The sequence below is a fragment of the Mytilus californianus genome, unplaced genomic scaffold (assembly GCF_021869535.1).
Source record: "Mytilus californianus isolate M0D057914Y unplaced genomic scaffold, xbMytCali1.0.p SCAF_4, whole genome shotgun sequence".
Taxonomy (NCBI): Eukaryota; Metazoa; Mollusca; class Bivalvia; order Mytilida; family Mytilidae; genus Mytilus; species Mytilus californianus.
Window position 1 is genome coordinate 80,035,838 of NW_026262690.1, and position 24,473 is coordinate 80,060,310.

The following is a 24,473-nucleotide window of genomic DNA, read 5'->3' on the forward strand; positions in this document are numbered from 1 at the left end:
GCATAAAAATTACCTACTGGTAGTATTATAGTCTGTTTAAAGCAAGAAAAATGTATAGGCAACATATTCTAGTCATAAAACGTGTACAATCAATACCATTCACAAATCACTGTCGGAGGATTCATTATTCTCGTTGGATACCAATTTCCTTGGATTTCATGGGTACAGGTGAACCAGGTATTTAAATGTTCAACAAATGACACATCTTTTATAAGGTTGTGTGCAGACTTTGGGAAAACACAAAATTAAATATCCATGAATATGCAAGTTTTTCTCAATCCTCAAAAATAAATGTATCCACAGTACTTGAATATTGCTCGGTAGTACAGAGAAACAAATACCAAAATGAAACTAGACTAATCAGTTTCCTGCAAGGACATATACTTTAGATATTACTAATATAAATCAATGGTTTCCTGCTAGGACAAAATTGTACCCTTTTTTTCATTTTCTGGAGAATGTCCATCGGAGAATTATGTACCCTTAGTAATCTCTGATTAAACATAACTAAAATACACTTCTTATGTTCGTGCTAAATTGATGTGTAAAATGCCTTCAAAATCTACTGTTTGGAAATATGTTATACAAAGTATTGACAGTAAAACTGAAAAAAATGTCAACTATGTGAAGTTGAAATGACAAACTGTTGTTGGAAATGTTGCACCATATTAGAGCAAAATATCCTTCAGAAAGTTGTGAAAATGACTTTCCAGAAATAGACGGACAAGTGACCCCTAAACTTTGCAAATGTGTTTTCTTTATGATTGAAAAATGTAACTGTTGTTTGGTCTGGGTTGACTTTATAATCATTTATTTCAATAAGTGATAATCTAATTACTGATTAGATTATTGTTTACTGGATTAGAACCTGGAGTAAATGTGCTATTAATATGGTATATAATTCCTAGGCTATTGCCTAGCCTTAACTTATCTATAAATAATATAGAGTTTTTAATTCATCAGACAACAACCCTAAAAATGTATTAATGCTTAACATGGTGTCCAATTGTTTTCCTATTTGGTAGATATTGTGCCGAGGGAGTACTAAAGTATTGCTTGGTAAAACCAATGAGTACTCAATTAGAAATTCTTCATTGAGTTGACATCCCTAATTGTAACCCTTCCAAGTCAAAGAATTCCTCAAGAGATGTATACATTGCAGATAAAATACCAGTCCATTTAAGAATCATGCAAAGGGCTTCATTGGTAGAAAGCCTACAAATGACATTTCTGATATCTTATTTAGGATATTAAAGTTTAATGAAATTCATATATAATATTTCATATGGAAGCTTACTAGGAGTAGGTGAGATATAAATTCTATAGAAAGCATTATAAAATGCATGCTAAGGGAGATGACTTTAATAATACCCTATAAAATCTATGTTGATAATCTATACTTGCAAGGCAGTTAACGAAAAATATCACTAATTCCTTTAATCTACCTCCATATTGCAACTGATTGACAAAAGTAACATTTGTAAACTTCTCGATTTTGCCTTAATTTATATGGACTTCTACTTAAATGTTCTCCTAGGCACACAAGTAAACTTTTAAATAAAATGTGTTTATTGTATGCCTATATGACATTTTATTTCAATAATAAATAGACATGACAATGGCCTACTTTCACTTGAATGATCAGAATGTATTTGTGATATTATACAGTTGAACCTTGTTGTGTCAAACTCGGGTGTGTCAAAAACTGTGACAAGTCAATGCATTTTTTCAGTCTCAGTAAACAAAAAGACCAGGATGTCTATGTAAGGCAAATGTCATGAATTTGCCAAACATCAGAAGCATTAATTGTCTAGTAAACTATGTTGGAGAATTCAAACAGGTTTTTCAACACAGGAACATCACATTTGTAAATGGCCCATGTGACAATAAATCAAAGACATTTATACAGGTCATCCAACTACCTTGAACACACAATTGTATAATAAAAATAACTGTTGGATGTGTTCTATTTCTCTTTCAGCATTTAACTTTGGCCTGGCTTTTACATTTTACTGTTGGCTGTGTTTTATATTTTTATTGTTTTACCATTTAACTTTGATGTCTATCTTATGTTGTGTTTTCTGTGGTTTTTTGTTGTTGTACGTTTAAAACATGCCAGTGCAAATATATTTTACTGTTTTGAGTGTTTTATGTTTTTCTCTTACCATTTAACTTTGGTGTCTCGTTCTTTATTGTTGAATAGTTTTCTTTTTTCTTGTTTTACCTTTCAACTTTAGTGCTTATCTCTCATTCTTCAGTGTATTTTTTTTATGGTTTAATCATTTAACTTTGGTGCCAATCTTTTATGTTGGTTTTTTGTTTTATTTTACCTTAAAGATGTGTTGCATACCTTCTACTATTGTGTTTTATGATTTGTCATTTTACCCTAACTTTGGTGTCTTATCTTTTTTCTTTTTTTTTTATGTTTTCTGTTGTTTTGTTTTACCATTTAACTTTTGTGTATTGTAAACCAACTAATTTCAGTGACAAATTTATTTTCATAACATTCGCAAATAGAAAAATAACGCGAATTTTAATCGTCATGAATATGTAAAACTTGGATCACCCTTATTCAAATACATCAAGTACATTCTAAAATTGCAAAATCAAATTGTCCTGAAGTGGGCTAGAAAGGGCTAAATATGAAATTAAGTATCTGCAAAAATAAGTTGGTTTACAGTATATCTTTCATTGTTGAGCATGTTTTATTATCTACTTATCCTTTTTCATTCCTTTATTTGATAAAGTCTAATGTTTGATTTTGTCAGTTTTTATGGATTTGAATTTACCTTGGAGTTCGGTATTTTTGTTATACTTTTTTTTTTATTTTGGTGCATAACTAGTGATCTTTATTTTTGATCACAGAGCACTCAGCCACCTGGGCCCCTTCAAATGGCGAGTATATTATCTTACCTATTTAATGATCCTTCATCCACACTATCATCACTGTTTATATTATCATAACTTTCATCACCTGGATGACTATAGTCTTTAAAATGGGCTTCATTTTTCCTGGAATAAAAATACATTTCGTAATCGAAACTGTTTTCTTTTGATAAAAATGTTAAAACTTCTCTGGCTATTTCACAAGCAAACTGCTACCTACATATTTAGTTCAAGTATGAGAAATTTGGGATATCAAAACAACACATTGCTCGTTTGCATTGCTTAACAAAAGTTTTGAATTTTGGGTCAGGTGACCTAAAAAGGAGATCCTTTGTAATCCTTTTTTTGTTATTTTATTTTTTATTTGATACCTATATAAATATGTCAGTCATCAGATTCTCAATAATAAATTCATATTTCATTCTCAGAATTAACAATACTCACAGGTAATACTAACCTATAACATTTTTTACCAAACATGCAACGCTTTCTATGTTTTCTTATTTTCTTGGGCTTTTTAGGTTTTTCTTCTTCAATAGCTTTCTTCTTTCCTTTTGTTGCTTTTTGTTGTTTTACTTCTTCTTCAGACACTTCCTTTTCTCCAGATTCTGATCCCTCTTCTGATGAGGTCTCCTTTTTTGAAGGGCCTTTACCTCGTCCTTTTGGCGGAGGACTTGGTTTTTTCTTAGCTAAATAGTCTCTTTTACTTTGTTTTGGTGAAAAATCTTCTTCGGAAGATTCCTCCTCACTTTCATCGTAATCTTTGAATTTTTTTGCTGCTTTGACACTTGCCCTCCTCTGACTAGGTCGGGGGACATATTCATCATCATCGTCTTCATCAGAATAATCAGAACCGTATCTTCGTTTTTTCTTTTTAGCACCTCTGCCTGGAGTCCTTCTTGAAGGTTTCTCTACTTTCATCTGAAATGATATTTGAAATCCGATATATTTCAAAGAAAAGACGGCTTTGGAATTTCCTACAGCACATCATTGCATAACACCCTTTTCTTGAAATGTCTTTGTATTCAAAATTCCAAATGCTTGATTAAATAAACCTTAAGTTTCAAAAATTTAATAACTGTAGGCTCCAAAGAACCTTCATCAACAAACAAGTCCTTCAATACTATCCATTTAACTTCAATTAAAAGACAACATAACTGCATCATTTCCAGGTCATTTTGAAAGAGATTAGCACCTTAAAGGTATTGTTAAGATTTTTATTCTATATTCATTTTATAAAATTAAAATTTGGTCTATATATGTGAAAGGTAATTTTTAGTCAAGATGGACTTCTTGATTGGTGAACCTTGGCTGCAATTTAAAACGCTTTCATCATTGTGTGTATTTTTCTCAAAAACTGTAGATAACATTTTGAATAAATTCCTTATTACATCATCAAACTTTTTCTACATTTTGGTCGTGATGCATATCTTAAAAGGCAGACAGGATAAACTGACATAACTCTGTAAAAGGACCATAATAGCATCGTTTCACCAATATTTGGTTCAAGTAAAGTAATTTCACAGATATCAGAACTGAACTACATATAGGTAAACAAAATATTAAGTATTATCTAAAGACAAATGTTGATGAAGTCCTGACTTGGGATAGACACACTAACATGCAAAAAGGTTGGAGCACTTAATCCCTTCTACCCATCTCTTTTTATAAGACATGTTCCCTCTTACCCTGCCTTTCTTATTTGACGTTTCCCAGTCACTTCCTGACTCTTCCTCTTCTATAGCAACAAAATCACTGTCATTATTCTTCTCAATGTCTGGTGATTCTTCTTCAGAACTTAAATCTGGTATAACAATATCATCCACTGAAAGATAAAAAAATCAGGATGTTGAATCTGGTGTCTCAAATTATTAAAAAAAAAAAAAAAAAAAATGATATTGACTCTGGTTTAAAAAAAAATTGAACAGAAAATCAAATTTATAATAAAATAGATGAGTCAGTTGAACATGAATACCCCTGCCTGCTAAAAATCACATATATTCTCCTTTGTTCGATTATTTTTTCTGATCTATATAATCTTACTGGAAATTCATTTCATAGCATCTTTAGATTTTTTCTTTTTCATCAACATTTCTGTATATCATATTTGCTTTACATGTCTATTTGTTTTACCAAAGTCTTTTTCTTTTATACACATATTCTAGTTTTTTTAACAAAGGACTGGTTCAATAGTCTATCTTAATATTCTAGATAGTTGTCTTCGTATATTTGCCCAGTGGTTGCTAAAATTACCATAACTCCCCCTTTTCTTTGCTGCAGATCTAGCCGGTCTCCCTCTTCTACTAGTTGATTCATCGTCTGAGTCATCTCTTCTTCTTGTTTGTCTCCCCTTTTTCTTTTTGGGTGGTGTTTCCTCCTCAAAGTCATCCTCTTCACTTGATGGCTCTCTTGCCTTCTTCCTTGGAGTTGGCCCTACAAAAAAATAATTTATTATTTTTCTTTTCCCTTTCTTTCAACTTGTTCAGTCTTTATAGTAATCTTATAAGCAAGCAACTGGATATCCAACTTAATTGCCTTTCTATAAAATAGGTTTTCTTTTTTTTCCCTTCTGATCAGTTCATTTCTTGTTTGATCATTATCTACCTGGTAGTTTGCTGCAGTCCTTATAACTGTATCTTTTCAGATAGTCATTTTTTCAATGCCCACGCTTTTAATTTCATACAATTCTACATTCACCAACTTTACGATGAAGTCATAAAAGACAGATTTGGAAATACTGTGGATTCATTAATTTCAAGGCACCAATTTTTCATGGATTGAGGTAAAACAATATTTTCTAGATACCTGATTTCCTGGTTCTGCCAAAGTCTACATATGAACCAAAAGAAAATTTGTACTTCGTCGAAATCTTAAATTTGTGGTTCACATTAACCCATGAAATTCAGGAAAACTGATATCCCGCTAATAATAATGAATAATCAGTACTTCTAACCTTTTCCTTTCTTTTTCTGTGGCTTTCTTTCTTCTTCATAATCCTCATCATCAAAATCTTCATCAGAGTCAACTTTCTTTTTACCTTTATGATAAAAGAAAAACTTGACGATATTAAAGTTTTCAAATATTAAGCAATTTTTAAAAGGAACAGTATCAAATTAAAAAATCAAGCTAAAAAACAAAATATAAATAATTTTGACAAAAATGAACACAATGTCATGCTAAGCATGTCCCCGTTCGTAAATCAGAAAAGCACACACATGTTATAACTTATCACTCCCAAGCTGATGACCAAATATGAAGTCATTGCATTCAGTAGTATGTGGCTGATGAATTTCATTAAAAGTATCGGCAAACAGTAACTAAGGCGTCTGACAGATAGGAAAAGAGATCACATGTAACAACTCATTACTGCTAAGCTGCTGATCAAATATTTCCATCATTCTGTTTGAAGTGTGATGGAAATATTTGTTGAACTAACAGATCCTATGACGAAAATGAAATATAGCCCCAACTGCAAGATTCGTGGTATACTTATTACAATAATTAATCACTCTCTGGGAAAATAAGGGGACAAATACCAAAGAAACCATGCTAATGTAACCTTCCATCTTAAAATAGTGTCCTGCTGCCCTATAACTTTTTTTTATACTTTGAACTGTGTTTATTTGCTTATTTTGGTTGTCTTTTCTAAATAGAGAATATACCTTTCTTTGATGATTTCTTCTTTTCTTCTACAATTTCATCATCATCTAAATCATCCATATCTTCATCCGACTCTGCATATTTCTTCTTGGCCTTTGCAGGAGGTGCTAAAAATATATACCTCAAAAATAATTTCTTGATTACCAACAAAATAAAATGGAAACTATAAAACTAAGCAATACCCCATGTAGACATACATTTCAAATAAAATATTCAGATGCATCAAATAAATAAACACATTAGTATTGGAGTATGTTAGATAAGGCCTCAATAATATTAATATTTAATTACTGTTAACACAAAGTATAATAGTTTCAACAAAGACTAAAAGGAAAATATCTTCATATTGGAAAATTTAGCAGTGCTCTCATGACATCAGAATCAATTTCAATTTTTTCCAAATTTTCAAGAACTGTTTTGAAAACAGGCCAATTCAGATTTTTTTCAGGACTTAAAACATTTGGCGCATGCATAGCCCATAAGATCTTGTAACATTATGACTGTTACTGCAAATAACATATCTCCCATGAATGTTTAGTTTGACTTACCCTGCACTATATGTTTCCTGGGCCTAAATTTAGTTGACATCCAGACGATTTTTTTCAAAATTTCCCCACAATATCTTTTTTTTTTGTCTACTTTGGGTGTAAAAGTGAACATTTCATAAAAAAAAATTCTATTACAATCTACCTATTTCACTTTCTCATTATTTACTTGTAAACTTGAAACACTTTGTCTTGAAATTATGGACTTGATATTGAGGGCCACATAAATTCTTTACCCGCACCTATGCCTTAATCCCTGAATATTATATTAGATTTGTAATCACACACATTAAATTGTTTATTGTAGTATTGGTTGAATGGATTATTTGTTTTGTCTTTCCCATGAAATTTACCTCTCTTTTTTGATTTCTTCCTTTCTTCTACATAATCTTCATCATCTAAATCATCCATGAAGTCTTCATCAGACTCTGTATATTTCTTCTTGACTTTTGTAGGAAATGGTAAAACTATAAAATTCAAAAATAAATTATCCAATGACAAAAACAAGAATGTGTCCATAGTACACTGATACCCCACTCGCACTATCATTTTTTATGTTCAGTGGACCGTGAAATAGGGGTCAAAACTCTAATTTGACATTAAAATTAGAAAGATCATATCATAGGGAACATGTATACTAAGTTTCAAGTTGATTGGACTTCAACTTCATCAAAAACTACCTGAACCAAAATCTTTAACCTGAAGCGGGACAGACAGACAGACAGACGAACGAACGGACACACAGACCAGAAAACATACTGCCCCTACTACTATCGTAGGTGGGGCATAAAAAAAGAAATTTCCCACTTTAAATCAATTTGGTTATACAATTTACATGCAAAATATACAAACTTGACCTTTGTTAAAATAATAAATTGATTAAAAAAAATGGACTAAAAATCTAATCAATGAAATATGTAAACCTAAAGTATACAAACAATTTTTTAATTCTGTAAACAACCATTTTACTATACGAATAAACTTTTGCCAAGTTTATCTGGTATACAAACATTGTCTACTGGTATCCAACTTCTATTGTGAGCGAAAGAACAGCAATATTCAAATAACTGTTTACTTTAAAGTTAATTTGGTATCCTCCCCATGGTCTATGCACAAGATATGTTGATTTCAATTGAACAACTCAGACAAGAGCGAAAAACTCATCAATGATACCAGAATTATAATTTTGTACACCAGACACGCAAAGAACTATAACTACAGACATATTAGACATGTGAATATTTTATTGAAGGATTAAAACAATATACATACAATTTCAGAAAATATACAAAACTGTTTTGTACTCAATACAACACAGGAGAAGAAACTCAGCTAGTCTTGGTTTTGTTCCTGTTACTAAAGCTTTAACAAATAAATTATATATTTCCTGACAAAGTAAGTTTATTGTATATTTATTTTGACCGATTTATTACCCCTTTTCTTCGGTGGCTTCTTTTCCTCCACATAATCTTCATCATCAAAATCTTCATCAGATTCAGGTTGTTTCTTCTTAGCTTTAACTGGAGTGGCTGCTGTAAATAAAATGACATCAACAGTAAAATACAGAATATTTTTGCACAGAAACATTTTTGATATGATCAATCTTAATGTTCATATGATCCTTTCTAATTTTTTTTAAATCTGTTTGCATTCTGTCCTATAAATAGTTCAATATACAGTCAGAGGTCAAAAGTGTTTCACACCTTGAAAATTGAGCTATGTATTTAGCATAAAAAAGAGATTTAACAAAAATTTGTCCTTAAGGTAATGAGGTAATTTTTCATCTGATTTGAATGAAAGTTTTACCATGAAATACAGAAATGTCTGCAGGTTCTTTTTTGAAATATTAATTTGAATTATATTTTTATAAAGAAATCATTGTTTAAAGACAGTATATGGTCATTTGTTTTACACAAGTTCAATTCATACCAGAACATAAGAATTATAACTTTTGTATGATCAATGTTTGCAAATCTTAAAAACATATGATACAGTCTTGTACAAGAAACAAATTCAAGATGGTGACAACCCATAGATACTCAATTAAAAGTGACTACCTATTTCAGGTATACTCTTATTAAGAAATCACTAAATACGAGACTGATAAATATTTATAGAAATATAAAAGTAAATAAAATGCTCCGCTCGGCACAGCTTGATACGACCGCAGAGGTCGAACCCTGAACAGTTGGGGCAAGTATGGACACAACATTCAAGTTTGATACAGCACTGAATTTGGATTGTGATTAAATATTTGACACAGCATAGGTTTCTGACACAACATGAATGTGGTCTAAGAACTTAAAATTTTTTAATTTACCTATTATGGTCCAATATCCAAAATCTAAATACATACACGGTTAGATTCAGCATATCAAAGAACCCCAAGAATTCAATTTTTGTTAAAATCAAACAAACTTTAATTTTGGACCCTTTGGACCTTAATGTAGACCAATTTGAAGACGGGACCAAAAATCAAGAATCTAAATACATGGTTAGATTCAGCATATGAAGAACCCCAATATTTAAATTTTTGATGAAATCATACCATATCATTATAATTTGCTTTTATATATAAATAAAAAATAACCAACTTAAAATGGAAAATTTTAAAGGAAAAAAAAAAAAGGCAGAAAAAAAAAGGAAAAAAAAATGCCCCCCCCCCCCCCAATTTTTTGAACCCACTTATGATTCATCATCCCCAAACTCAATCCCAGCCTTCCCTTTGTGGTATGGTACCTTGCAGTACAATTTCAGAGAGTGCCATACACTTACACACAAGTTATTGTCTGGAAACTAGAAATATGCTTATTTTTGGCCCCTTTTTGGCCCCAAATTCCTAAACGTTTAGGGCAATTACCCCCAAACTCAAACCCAGCTTTCCCTTTGTGATATGGAACCTTGTAGTACAATTTCATAAAGATCCATACATTTACACACAAGTTATTGTCCTGAAACTAGAAAAATGCTTGTTTTTTTGCCCCTTATTCCTAAAATTTTGAGGCAATAACCCCCAAAATCAATCCCAGCTTTCCCTTTGTGGTATGGTACCTTGCAGACCAATTTCAGAGAATTCCATAGACTTGAACACAAGTTATTGTCTGGAAACTAGAAAAATGCTTAGTTTTTGCCCCTTTTTGGCCCCTTATTCCTAAACGTTTTGGGCAATTACCCCAAAACTCAATTCCAGCCTTCCCTTTGTGATATGGAACCTTGTAGTACAATTTCAGAAAGATCCATACACTTACACACAAGTTATTGTCATGAAACTAGAAAAATGCTTGTTTTTTGCCCCTTTTTTTTGGCCCCTTATTCCTTAATTTTGAGGCATTTACCCCCAAAATCAATCCTAGCATTCCCTTTGTGATATGGAACCTTGTGGTACAATGTCAGAGAGATCCATACACTAACACACAAGTTATGTCTGGAAGTTACAAAAATGCTTATTTTTGGCCCCTAATTCCTTAACTGTTGGTACCATAGCCCCCAAAATCAATCCCAACCTTCCTCTTGTGGTATTGAACCTTATGGTAAAATTTAATAGAGATCCATTCACTTAAACTAAAGTTAGAGTGCGAAAACCAATGTGTCTTCGGACGACGACGACGCCAATGTCATACCAATATACGACCACAAAATTTTTTTGCGGTCATATAAAGAGATGGGTTATGATTGCCAATGAGACTGCATGCTCTTTTGACACTTGAATATGTACAAACATAGGTTGCATATGATGTAGCTATTTGGCTTCTTTCATTTATATTCAGTTTAAACAAGTGATTGAAGCATTAAAGGAAAAAATGGTTACTGTTAAAGTACAGAGGGTCTTGAAACAGGGTTTAAATTGATACAGATCGAAAGAAAAATCCTATTTAGTGACGAGTGACTGACTTGGTTAGCATAAATTTACTGTAAATTTTTTTAATATTTTTGAAAGATACATTGTTAGCTGCTATAGGATCCTTTGGAATTTCTGTTTATATGATGAGTTAACATGTGTAATATGAAATGTTGTTCTAAAGGCCATTATTTTTTTTGGGGGGGGGAGGGGGGGTGAGGGGTGGTTAATTAAGATTTTTATGTTAATATCAAATTAATAATGGCGTCAAAACTGTTCAAATTTTTTGAAAACACTGAATTTTTCATAAATTTTCAATGTCTTGCTTGCTCCAATACAATACCCATTCAACAATTCCACCTTGGATCACTGTTTCAATGATCAAGATGTCTGTGTGTGGAAAGCCTTGGATGACATCCTAATTTTGTTAAAATCAAAACCAAGTTTTGCCTTTTGGGATGAATTTCTTGGTGAAAAAAATCAAAGCAGTATTGCATGTCAGAATAACCAAGTGGTAGAAAGTATGAACCTCCTAAAAGAACTAAGGTGACAAAGCAAATTATTTTGAGTGCTCTCATTAAAGGAGGTCTATATGGACTTTTATCATTCCTGGTCCACTTTATGGTTTCTTGCTAATTATATTAGACTACAATAGGAAAAGACAGGCCTTAAATTTCTGTTTAGCACCTGTTTAAGGTAGATTCACTCTATACCGCCATCTTGGATTGTACAATAGCAGTACACAATCGGTCTAGTTCTTTGCCTAAATCTTCAAATTTTGAGACAGATTTGCAATTGATATGTAAGACTACTTATTTGTATAAAGTAAAATAGGTGATTCATTGCATTATCGAAAATGTTTAAACAAAACCAAATATTTATGTTTTTAGAATCAATTTTTCAACTTGGCCATTTAAGGGGAGATAACTCTTATAGTAAAAAAAAATTATACTGGAATGATAGTGAAATTTTCATTGCTGACTTGGGCCAATTAAAATTAATTGATAGATTTTCATCCCCACCCGCCCCTTGGAAATCGTCCCGCCCCAATTTTTTTTATTTTTCAAAATTTACGATTTCCAGATTTTGTCCATTTCTGTTACCGGTAACCGCCGATTATTTCGTTTCATTCAAAACTTCCTGTTTCAAATTTCGGTTTTCGTATTTCTTTGTGTAAAACAATATAAGTCGACTTATTCTTCTGCTCAATGATGACAACATTATCTTCTGAGAATATAGATTGATTACTAGACGGGCATGAAATATTCGGGTTACAAGTAATAGGCGGTGTCCAAAAACGCTAATCGCTGTATGTCACAAATTTCAGTGATTGGAAGGATTTTTTTATTAATACAATGACTTTGTGTCAGGAAATTTGGACTGTGAATGATATTCAAAGTGCAAGAATCGTGGAACACATTGATACAAACACATGACTGGAATAAAGTAATTGACACAAGCACAAACTTGTGCGATTTATGACCGTATATTGAGTACAAAGAGTTGGCCAATGTACAAAATGTATTATAGCAAGCCCTTAGATTTACCGAGAGGCTGTCATTTTTGTTGACAAACAGCAAACATACTCTGTCCCCAGCCCCTCAATAGAGTTGTTATACAACTTCTTCTTTTTGGTTCAGTTCATGCATGTTTTACATTGTAATAATATTTGCACCTTGCATGAAAATCTTAAAAGCATCAACCCTAGTACATTGTAGTATTTTCAACACAGTTTGAGTTTTCATTTTACTCTGTACTCATATCATGTGGTTTGCATACCAATGCATATGCTTCATTTTTATGGGCACTACAAATTATAGCTTAGAAAGCAAAATAAATTTGATCAAGGTAGCCTAAAAGAGAACATTTCTCCATGTTTTTTCTATTTACTAAAAATAGGTTTCTAAAGCGGCAATTACATGTAGAACAGTGGTTGCCAATCAGAAATATTTAATTTAAGAATTTGAAAAATAATGTAGAATTCCTTATATATACATGATATAAGCTTATTTTTACCCTTGTATATGAACAACACGTCACAAAAGGGTTAAGAAGAAAATAAAAAATAAAAAATAAAATCCTCCCACCCGCCCCATTTAAAAAAAAAATCTGGATGAAAATTTACTAATTAATTTTAGTTGGCCTTGTAGCAAGAAAACAAGTTCGGTGACACCATTTTTTCTTTTTATTTTCTTAAAGCATATTATAAAACCTATCTTTTCATACTTTATTTCAAAACTCTATCTCTTAGATTTCTTTTTATTCACAAAAATGTGTTTTTTCATGAACAATCTATATAAATTTGGGCTATTTGCACTACTTGTAGCTTGAAAAATAGCATGGTGACCCATATTTTTTATTATATTTTTGAAAAGAGCATTGGAAAATCTTCATTTTGGCAAAGTATAAAAAAATTCTATCTAGGAAATATATACCAATGATCCACCTTAACAGATGTTCAATACTGCTTTCTTCTGGATGAAGAAACTGTATGCCTGTAATATGTCATTGTACTGACAAAAAGAAAATAATTTTACCTGCACGTTTTGGAGCTGCTTTGACAGGTGATTTACTTGGGGGAGATAATTTGGCTGACTCAATCAACCATTTGGGTAGTGTTCTTTTCTTGTCTATTGGTAATGCCATATCCTTTCCTCCAGGGGGTTTGACAATTTTCTCATCATTCTGTAAATATTATGAAGCGCTCTTGAATCATCAGTTTAACATATGAACAATATTATAACAGGTATTTCAGGGATTCACACTGGTAAACACAAAAAGAGATTAATACATTTTATGGCCTTTTTATACTTCATAAAATATCAAGTATATGACAACTATTTCTCATCAGAGTTTAGCAAATGAAGTGTTTAACTTTTTGATGCAAACAGGTAACTCATACATTTATTGACCCCATGAAAAACTTCCAAGTTTGTTTAAGACCTAGAAAGTTGATTTGATTAGATGTTCAGATGCATGTTTAGATGCACAGAACATTTTCTGTATGTCCTGATTTTTTAGATAGGTTTCTGGTTTACAATTGTTTTTCAAATTTTTAACTTTTATGCAAAATAACACATTTAAATGAATGGTGTTCTTAAATGGTTTACCTGTAATAAGAATATTGTTTATAATCAAGCTATATTGTGACAATTTGGAATCACTCAGGTCAGATAAAAAATTTAGTTCATCTTCAATTTATGCTTAACAGAAGAGCAAGTTTATTTACTGCTTCTCTGCTAAGCACACAGCAGTTTGGAGCAGGAGCAAAGAATTTTTGGTTAGGGGTCAATATTATGCACCAAGATATGGTGAAATGTCCTTCAGGGAACTGTTAATTTGTTACCTAGCACATTTAAAAATTCGGCCCTGTGTATGTCTAGTATGAAGCACTGTATATCATACAACACTGAAATGTTATCATTCTGAATATGCATGCAAAATTTTATGCTGCATAAACATCAATTAATTGTCTTTAAAGGAAATTGTGGTGAATTTTTTTTTTATTATCAGTGTACTTCTACTCACCTTATGTGGGTCTTTTTTCTTTGGTTTGGGTTCTGAAAATATAGATGTTGTATTGGAAAGCTGTAGTTTTTTTCTTTTTTTTTTGTTAAGTTAGGATCCATTATTAATATTACAGTTAATAAGATTTACAGTAACTTTTATGAGGGTCAATCGATCAAAAATAACTGTTTGAAAAGTACTGTGAATTCAGAAATTATTGCGAATAATGCGACTGGGTGTTAATCACAATTATAAGAACTTGCATTCTGATATCTGATACATATAAGTGTATACAGATTTTTCTGAAATAGCAATAATGAATCATGCATTTTTGTCCTTTCAACAAAAACTGCAATTATAAATGCACACAATAAATTCTGAATTTACAGTACTTGATTGATGCAATATTTTTTGCTCATCTTATATAACAAATAGAGTATGCATATGCAAAAGTCTACTTAACGACAATAAATAACTTTTTACAAGAGACCTGATATCAACAGGTATAGTCTGTCATATAATAAAAAGAATACAGTTCCCCTTGAAAGTTTAATACATGTAATTGGAACTAGATCTTGTAGACAGATATATCATTTAGTCATTACTAGTTACTGAGGCAAGACATTTCTGTGTGTCTATTCTTGTTAGTGTATGCATTGGCAGGGCATAATCTATTAAAGAAAGTCACGTGAAGAGTTACATATATATCAATAAGAAGATAATTTTTAAGTAAATTTATATACCTTCTGATTCCTCCTTCTTTTTTTCTTTAGTTTCACTGTAAAAAAAGCACAATTGTACTAAGGGCTATTCCAGAAAAAAATGTATGGGGGGGTTAGAAGGCACTTTATATTAATAATACTTGGGTGTCAGAGCAACTTTTCACACTATAATGCACTATGATTCTCAATTACAATTGTCTGGGTTGTGGGTGCTGACAAAAACTGCCTTCCAACCCCCCATACATTTTTTTCTGGAATAGCCCTAAATCAAATTTTTGTATTTTATTAACCGATATCCATTTTCAAAATAATTTATTTTCTAAAAAAATGTCTGAAAAATATAAAATAAAATCCATTAAGTCTATACTAGAATTCATTCTTATTTCATCTTGAGTCTAAAAAACCATTTACCATCCCCTTAAATGTTCCATATATATAGTGTATAAGAATAAGACTTAAGTCGCTTCACAGGAATAAAGACTAGAAATGTATAACATCCCATTAACAAACCTTTTTTCTGATCCATTGACAAGGCTGTATTCCACTTTGTAAAACAATTTATCCGGCAATAATCCAAAAATATCTCCATCTTTAAGTTCTATTCTAACATCTTTAGTTAATGATGATGGCAACTCGTCATCTTCATCCTTCTTGTAAAAACAAGGATTACCATGCGTCTATACAAAAATATAAGGAATATGTTAAGGTCACAAAGTGTGTGTCCAACGACCTCTGAAGCGTGTTTATGGCAAAAAAATTAGTATTCACAACAAACAAGTGCAAAAACTTTTACTGCATCTTTAATATTCTCAGTCAAAAATATTTATTCACTTGAACAATATAAACTACAGAAATCTGCGAAGAAAATTAACTAAATAAAGTGCTGTTCCTTTGCTTTTTATGTGGTTTTGCTGTGCATGTACTGATTTTGTATCATGGATGGATACCCCATATCCTTTGTTTTTCTATTATTTTAATTAAACATGAGGTGAACACATATTTTATACACATCTTGGTGGGTTTAAAGAGATCATATCAAGGCTTAAAATTTATTTATTGTATTGTTTATTATAATTCAAATTTTATCATCATCAAGATTAAATTTCTGGCAAATAATACAAGGGGGAAAAAGAACAACAGGGACAAGATGTTGCTTAACAATTTTGAAGGTTTTATGCTTTTTTTTTACTTATTAAAGAACTCTCTTAACTTAAATGCAGCAATAAAAAAATACAATTACTTTATTCAACTTCTTGGACAATAACAATGATTAGTTGCATTAAAAAGCAATGTTGAGAGGTAGATATCAAATCTAATGCTTTTGATATTTGATTATTATATTACAGAGCTGTATGAACAGAACCGGTTCAGTGAGGAATATTACACAGGTTATTTAAATTAATTCATAATTTAGTCAAAGATAAAATATACTATGGATTCATTTATTTTTGTTGGTATCAATTTTCATGGATTCAATGAGGGAAAATTGTATTTTCGTGGATGATTGATTTCATGGCTTTTCAAAAGTCTGCATACAAACCTATAGAAAATTTGTTCTTCATTCACATTTTAATTCGTGCTTCACCTTTACCTAGTTCATATATACACATTTGACAAAATCAATAAAAATTGGTATCCCAGGAATATTAATAAATCTTCAGTATCACTTGCCACATGGCATGATACAAATAAATTCAATAACTTCATCAGATACTGTCAGAGCATATAAATTAATCTTGCTAAGTTTCATAATTTCAGATAACTCAAGGTTATAGATATACGTCATCTTTAATTAAAGAATACTCACAGGTGTTAGATATAACTTATTATCTTCTACATCTAAAATTCCATGATTTCTGGATACTCTTTTATCTGATACCTGCAAAAATACAAATATTTATACTCTCTTACACACTACAAAAAGTGTTCAATACAGTTGTAGTTAAACGGCTGTCACTCACAAAAGCTACAGTATAATCAGTATACAAAGTTATAACAAGACCAATACTGAGTTCAGACTTGCATCACTGCATGAATTGATTAAGGTAATATATAGACTGAAACATCACTGATCATTCCCTTTCAGTAAAGCCTAGAAAACTTTGAAGAAAATTTTCCTCATAAAATGAGTGTAGTAAAATTTCAAACTACCAACACATAGGAAGTGGCTGCATGGGAGATTTAAATTGCTCCCCTGCTACAACCCAACATTTTGATGATGATGATGATGATGATGATGATGATGGATGGCTGCTTAACGTCCAGTGGCAAATTAATATGCATATTCAGGACAAGAACATGTTAATGTAATATGAGTATTTACACTGCTTTGTACTAGACCGACACACTGAGCCGGATTTTTAACGTGCTAGTTCACAAAGTAACAGTCCGCAGGAAGATATGTCACCTTAACCAGACACATTATTCTGACTCCGACCCGACCAGTCTTTGATCTTACTCTTTAATGCTGCTTGCTTAGCAGAGAAGCAGCAAATACCAATTTTAAAGTCTTTGATTTGACCTGGCTGGGGTTTGAACAAATGACCTCCCTCACTTAGACAAACATGCTACCACAAAACCACTGAGGCGGTCCCAACATTTAGAAGCTGCTGACCAAATATAAAATCACTCCCTTTCATACAAGCCAAGAAAAGTTTGACAAGTTTTCTATCAAAGTGTTAGTGTTAAGAACAGATGCAGTCGTGTGTTTTATCATGATAAATTGCTGTGAGAATGACAGCTATTTATTCTTTTACATGTATGAAGAAGGCATAGCTTGAAAGACAATCTCAGAATTTGTTAAAAAACTGTTGTAATATGACCTCTAAAAATCCTTGTTTTGTTTGGTTGCTGTCACACTGACGAACATGAGGTGAGGATTGAGTTTACAGAATAGAGAATAAAGGGCAAAACAAAAAAAAAAACAAAAAATGGGCAAAAAAATTCAAGAATAGAGAATAATGCGTTTCTAATATAAATTAGAGAATCAATAACAGGGGTCATAATAATCTATGTCAGGATTATAGATCTGCAAGTACCGCATCATTTGTATGTACAATATTTAATATTTCAAAGTCTTTCATGTTACTGGATAATTTTATTTCAAAACACATGTTAACAGTTTTATTATTCTCAGAAATCAAATATAATGATTTTATTGTGTTAAGTCATTTTACAGTATCTATAAATATAAATAAAAATATAGAGAATGAAATAGAGATGTGTGCATAATGTACATACATGTACGATGGCGACACTACAATTTGGAATTTAATTTTATTTGCAAAAAAGGAAAATATTGTTTTTTCGAAAGACAATGAAAGACATGGAAGAGGTGCAGAAAAAAAATGACTACGGGAAACCCTGAGTGTTGTTGTAATTACTTCAGAAAATGTTGCATTTACCTCACAGAGGTATAGAAGCATTTACACTTGTATGCAAATGTGGCTGCCATAACTTAAACCACTAGTACAAGTTCACACAAAATATTGCATCACAATTTAAAACATCTGATGTCATAATCAAAAAGTAATTGTTACTTGACATCGAAAGGTTACTCAAGTGTGAATACATTTATTCACCTAGGCATGCTCCCAAATTAGCACAAAATTAATCAAAAACAGCCTGAATTATGACAGACTGGCCCCTGTCAAGGTGTGCTCTCAAACTGTAAAGTTCGGTAAATCTTCATTTCGAGCTTATAAATATAGCAAAATTAAGCAAAAATAAACTGTTGACACAGAGATATGTCTCGCCTTTTTGTTATTTTGATAGTAAAATGCAAATGTTGAAATTAAAATAGCAATACTTTAATATGTAAAGTTATGCAAAATATTCAAATTCAATGAACCATGACTGAAGGCATTACAGGGCCAAACAATCTCCATAAAAATGAGATGTGCTAATGCTAATACATGTGCATACAAAATATCATTGTCCTTCCACTAGTGGTTCTCCATAAACTGACCTAATAACGAACTAGTATATGTAAACTAAGTGAAAGTTTCAAAGTCAATAGACCATGACTGAGGGGGTGGGGTCAAATAATTTCATGGAAATGAGATGTGCCAATGCTAATACAACTGCATACCAAATATCATTGACCTACCACTAGTGGTTCCCCATAAACTGACCTAATCACAAACTAATACATTGTTGACAACGCTGCCAACGCCGGAAACAGCATACCTATGTCTCGCTTTTTGACTCCAACAAGGTGAAACAAAAATTATCTCCCACTGAGATTCTTTTAAAAGGAAATTTCGTCTCTTGATTAATAATTGAAAGCATAGTCTTTAAACTTTACAGGCATAATTAAGAAATATAGCTGAATATTTGTGTGTACATAATTTAAACTTTTATCATGATTTTTTTGAGTATTTTTCTAAAAAAAAAAATTGCAGAAATATTGTTAGTTTTGTCTGCAAAGTTTAATATTGCACTTTCACTAAATAAATGAGAAACTAAAATTTCCACTCATTAAAAAAACAAATCAAAGGGAGATAATTTGTTAACCGATTGAGCTATATTATTTAGCTCAAGCTGCAAATATAGAACCGGACTTTCTGACCTGTATTACCTTCAAGAAAGAGCCACGTCCAATTTTTATAGTTTTTTCGTCCGGAAGATCTATACTCTCGCCATCATCCAAAGATACAAGGGTAATTATAGACATAGTGGCATAATTTTGGGAGCCAGAGGTGAAACTAAAACGTTGCTTGACGACTTTTCTGCGCTGCAAATAATCGTGTAACTGCTTCTTCACTTCCTGTCAAGTTTGAATTTGCAAAATTAGGGATGCATCAAACTACTGCAGAACAAATTAAGTAATGCATTAATTTCAATGATGTCAGTTTGTACAGTGAAAGACTTGTAAGTTTTTTAATCAGCGTGGGTAACCCGTCTTCCAGTGTGTAGTAAATGTACCTCAGAACCAAGAGAGCTTTGTGGAAGGGTCTCACTAATACACCTTATCGCTATTTGTCCGCCATTACTGGACATCCCACAAGTTCCCGTAAAATTTTGACGTCATAATAGAAAATGTCTGACGCCACAATGGAAAAATGATTGTTGTATGACGTCAAAAGTTCGAGCGGGACAGATTCTCGGGTCAAGCGGGATTAGCGATAAGGTGTATTAGAGACAAGAAGCGTCAAGAAGCGACAAGAAGAATAAATCTAGCGACAAGAAGACTATTTAGCGACAAGAAAACTTTAAAAAAATATTATTAAAATAAATATATTAAAAAAAATATGCATTGACAGCAATAAAGAGATTTTCATTTTTTTTTATTATATTGATAGATGAAGAAATTAATCGGGGTCAAGAAGACATTTGGAGGTTTGCCTGTGATCTGAACAATTTCTTTCAAAGAATTAATATTGATGACAGCTTGCATATATCATCAGCAATATTTGTTTGTTTAATAGGATATGTACCTATGTATTCTGCTATTGTTTTATTCATGGTTTCAAGAGAATGGCCAGGCATTTTTTTCGAACCAGCTGATTATTTTCTTGTAAGAATTACTTCTTTTCATAGAAGCACAATGACGCTTAAGGATGAACAAGTTAGAATCATGGTTGGAGTAAAGGACGTGTATCCCTTATTGTATTGCTACAATAACATTCAATTATCACCTATAACTTTGTACACGCGTCAGACTATACAACTACACGCGCCAGAATATACAATAATTGTAAATAGTGAGCAACTGTTGAACACTCAACATTGTCTTTAATTACCTTTAATCTTCAATCAACTTTAAACTATGCATAAACATCATACATATCGTTTGATAAGTCAATACCCAAATAAAATAGGCACTGGCTACGGTTACATGGAAATGTAACAATAATAAAAATATTATTGTTACATTGGAGACTAATTGCCGGAATACAGGGTTGGGTAAGGATCCGATTAATTACGAATGTAACAATAATTATTGAGTCTACGGTTACATTGTGTTATTGTTACAGTAATGCACTTTTTGTTAATGTACGCTAGATTAATTAAACGTAAATCTTCTATAGTTGTGTTGCTTATTTTTTTTTTTTCGCCAATAAGAATGAAATTACTATCACAAAATATCTGGACTCTGAAAATGAAAACACCGATTCCACCAGTTTCAACATGTCGGCAAATTGCCTTCACAATTGACTTGTATTTTTATTTTCTATTGGGTTTTTCAGCTTTGCTAAGTTGGATATAGAAATCGGAGGTGAACATAAAATCAGTAATGGACGGTAATGAAATCATATTACAACCTCACATTATATATGCTTCCAACAAAAAAAATGGATGAAAATATAAACATCGCAAAAAGGATTTATATATACAAATCCTTGATCGCAAGAGTAAAAAAATATTGAAAATTTCTTTAACTTTAAAAAAGTATAAAACAGAATGGAATTGTACAGTATGAAATACAGACGAGCAAATTGCTGCATCACTCGTTTGTGATGGCTGCTTGGTTTCACCAGGATTCGTCGGACTAAAACATGCTCCCCAAAACAACATATTGGATTTGAAGAAACTGAAAAATTGCAAATGAAATTTTAAAAATTGTATGCAATTTTGTAAAATTCAAATAAAACTTTTCATGTTTTATTTTATTACATATTACTAGTCACCCAGCGTACATTGAAGTGAATTAATGTAACAATAACGCAGTGTAACCGTACTAGACTCAATAACTATTGTTACATTCGTAATTAATCGGTTCCTTACCCAACCTTGCATTCCAGCAATTAGTCTCCAATGTAACAATAATATTTTTATTATTGTTACATTTCCATGTAACCGTAGCCAGTGCCAATCAAATATTCACGTTTTAGTAACATTATCTTTTCTGGACAATGATTCACGTATAATGCATTTTGCATGCAGTCAGTTTATTATATTTTAGACAAAGAGAGTGTTAAAAAAATTATAAAATAAATATATTATTGTTCTAAAACACAAGAACATGTAAAAACTAATATCATACTATGACAGGGAAATTTCTATATTTATCAATATCTATCAATATATTTAAAAACAAATGAAAATCACTTTACTTTCCGTATATTAAAATAAAAATGTCAATGCATATTTTTTAATATATTCATTTTAATAATATTTTTATTAAGTTTTCTTGTCGCTAAATAGTCTTCTTGTCGCTTCTTGTCGCTAAATTTATTCTTCTTGTCGCTTCTTGACGCTTCTTGTCGCTTCTTGTCGCTAAAATTCTTCTTGTCGCTAATTAGTGAGACCGTTGTGGAACGATGTATCTTATAACCTAAAACTAATCACTAACTGACACACAACTGTATTTGAATGCAACATTTTATAAATGTAATTTAGCTCACTGCCGTAGAAGCCGGTGGGGGCAGAAGGGGGATTCCCCCCTCCTACTTTTTGGGCATTTTTTTTTTATATTGAAAACAAAAAAATACAAGTTTAATCTTTCCAAAGTATCAGGTTTTTTTTTCAGATTTTAAGAAGCCGAAAAAAGAACTTTTTTTCAGAAGTATTATTTTTTTTGAATACTATTTGGGTTTCAGTTTCATTAGTTTTAGTTTTAATACATAAAATGTGGGAATATGCTCCGTTCTAAGGGTCACGAATACACTGGGACTTTGAAAGCAAAAAAAAACATGAAATGGTGGAACTCACAGGCGCTTGCATGGGTACAGGATTTTGATATTTTTTTCTTTACTGTATTGAATGTTCAATTTTCTATTTTTATATCACATACTGTCTGTTTCTGTCGGGTAATAGCCTCCTTCAGCAAATTGAAGATTCTGCTATATTAGAGTTTTTGTTTACTTAACACTACCAGAAAAATATTAACATAATAGGGGGGGGGGGGGGGGGTCGGACCTTTATCGGGACTCCGGGATCGGGTGTTTTTAAGCTCGGGATTTCGGGATTGATCCTTTCGGGATCCGGGAATTCTTTTTTCGAATTTCGGGATGTCGGGATTTAAATTTCTTTAAATTCGGGACCTCGGGATTTCATGTTTTTAAGCGCGGGATTTCGGGATCAGGACCCCTCCGATCCCCCTCATAATACAATATTGTATTACAGAGGCGGATCCAAAAGGGGGGTCCCGGGGTTGGAACCCCCTTTTTTTGACGATCAATGCTTTTGAATGGGGGACATATGGTTGGAAGCCCCCCCCCCCCCCTTTATCCTGGGTTGGAACCCCCCTTTTAAAAATGGCTGGATCCGCCCCTGTATTATATTTGCTTGTCACAAGTTTGACTCCTTTTTCAGTCTGCTCCTACGCCACTGTTGCTTTAGTATAGTAAAATCTTCATATTACAGACTTTCAACACGAATTCAATCATAAGTAAAACAGGCGAGATATTTCAGTGTGTGCATTCTTGTTTCGTTTTTCTGAGACTAAGTTAACCAATGCCTTGTGATGGTTTAATTCAGAAGACTCACATTGGTATGCGGCGAATTCACTAACCATCGGTAAATTATCTTACCTATAAAAGTTGACTGAATGTGAGAGTTCGAACTGAACATGGTTTTTAGGACATAGAATTGAATTTTCAAGAATTAACACATACATGTATATTTTTTTTTTGTCACAATTTATAGTACATTACAGATCTACAAATAAGTCAAATGGCCGAAGTCGTCAGTCGACTTCTTTTAGTAGTTATTACCTTTAAATGACTATTTTTACCATTGGGAAGGGGGGAGTTTTTACTTATTATCTAGAAAACTATAATTATAGTAATCTAATTTCTTGGACATACCATTATTGCTTTCTATAGTCTCAGAATAAATATTAGAATCTTTAAAAAGCAAAAATAATCAGTCGACATAATATTGTGCTGTTTGGGGACATTTAAAATTTTGAATTGTGTCTTTTGTCTGCATACTTAATACAAGTATCACATCAACTTAACATTATCAATCGATCCATGAAAATGAAGTCACAGACATGTACACATAACAATCATTCCATACACCAAATATAGTAGTCGCTTAAAGTACATGAGAAACAGATCAACCAGAAAATCGTAACATTTACCAATGAACCATGAAAATGAGGTCAAGGTAGTATGAATCCTGCCATACAGATTTGTACACCTTACAATCATTCCATAATTTTAATCCAAATATAGTTGACCTCAGCTATTGATTATAGTAACTGATAAACTGACATAAACACAGAAACTTGTCATTGACCAACGAACCATGAATGTAAGTCAAGGTCATATGAGACCTGCCAGACAGATATTTGTTCTCCGTTCATTGTTTTGTACATTAATCAGGCCGTTAGTTTTTGCGTTTGAATTGTTTTATATTTGTCAT

General features: G+C 31.9%; 1 protein-coding gene across 4 annotated transcripts in view; it reads right to left on the minus strand.

The window, feature by feature from the left end:
- LOC127738588 (transcriptional regulator ATRX homolog) overlaps positions 1-20,081 on the minus strand; it is a 28,665-nt gene extending 8,584 nt beyond the window's left edge. For 2 of the 4 annotated variants that reach the window (XM_052249902.1, XM_052249905.1), the window contains exons 1-14: positions 19,738-20,081; positions 16,966-17,037; positions 15,669-15,835; positions 15,180-15,214; positions 14,458-14,489; positions 13,467-13,614; positions 8,525-8,623; positions 7,445-7,558; positions 6,549-6,653; positions 5,840-5,923; positions 5,140-5,319; positions 4,575-4,711; positions 3,344-3,807; positions 2,914-3,012 (exon numbers count right to left, since the gene is read on the minus strand). In XM_052249902.1, the coding sequence (XP_052105862.1) occupies positions 2,914-3,012; positions 3,344-3,807; positions 4,575-4,711; positions 5,140-5,319; positions 5,840-5,923; positions 6,549-6,653; positions 7,445-7,558; positions 8,525-8,623; positions 13,467-13,614; positions 14,458-14,489; positions 15,180-15,214; positions 15,669-15,835; positions 16,966-17,037; positions 19,738-19,833 (1,832 nt within the window). In that variant the 5' untranslated portion in view covers positions 19,834-20,081. Of the gene's footprint in view, positions 1-17; positions 33-2,913; positions 3,013-3,343; positions 3,808-4,574; positions 4,712-5,139; positions 5,320-5,839; positions 5,924-6,548; positions 6,654-7,444; positions 7,559-8,524; positions 8,624-13,466; positions 13,615-14,457; positions 14,490-15,179; positions 15,215-15,668; positions 15,836-16,965; positions 17,038-19,737 lie in introns of all 4 variants that reach the window. The other 2 variants (XM_052249904.1, XM_052249903.1) reach the window with 2 other exon arrangements.
- Positions 20,082-24,473: the final 4,392 nt, after the last annotated feature.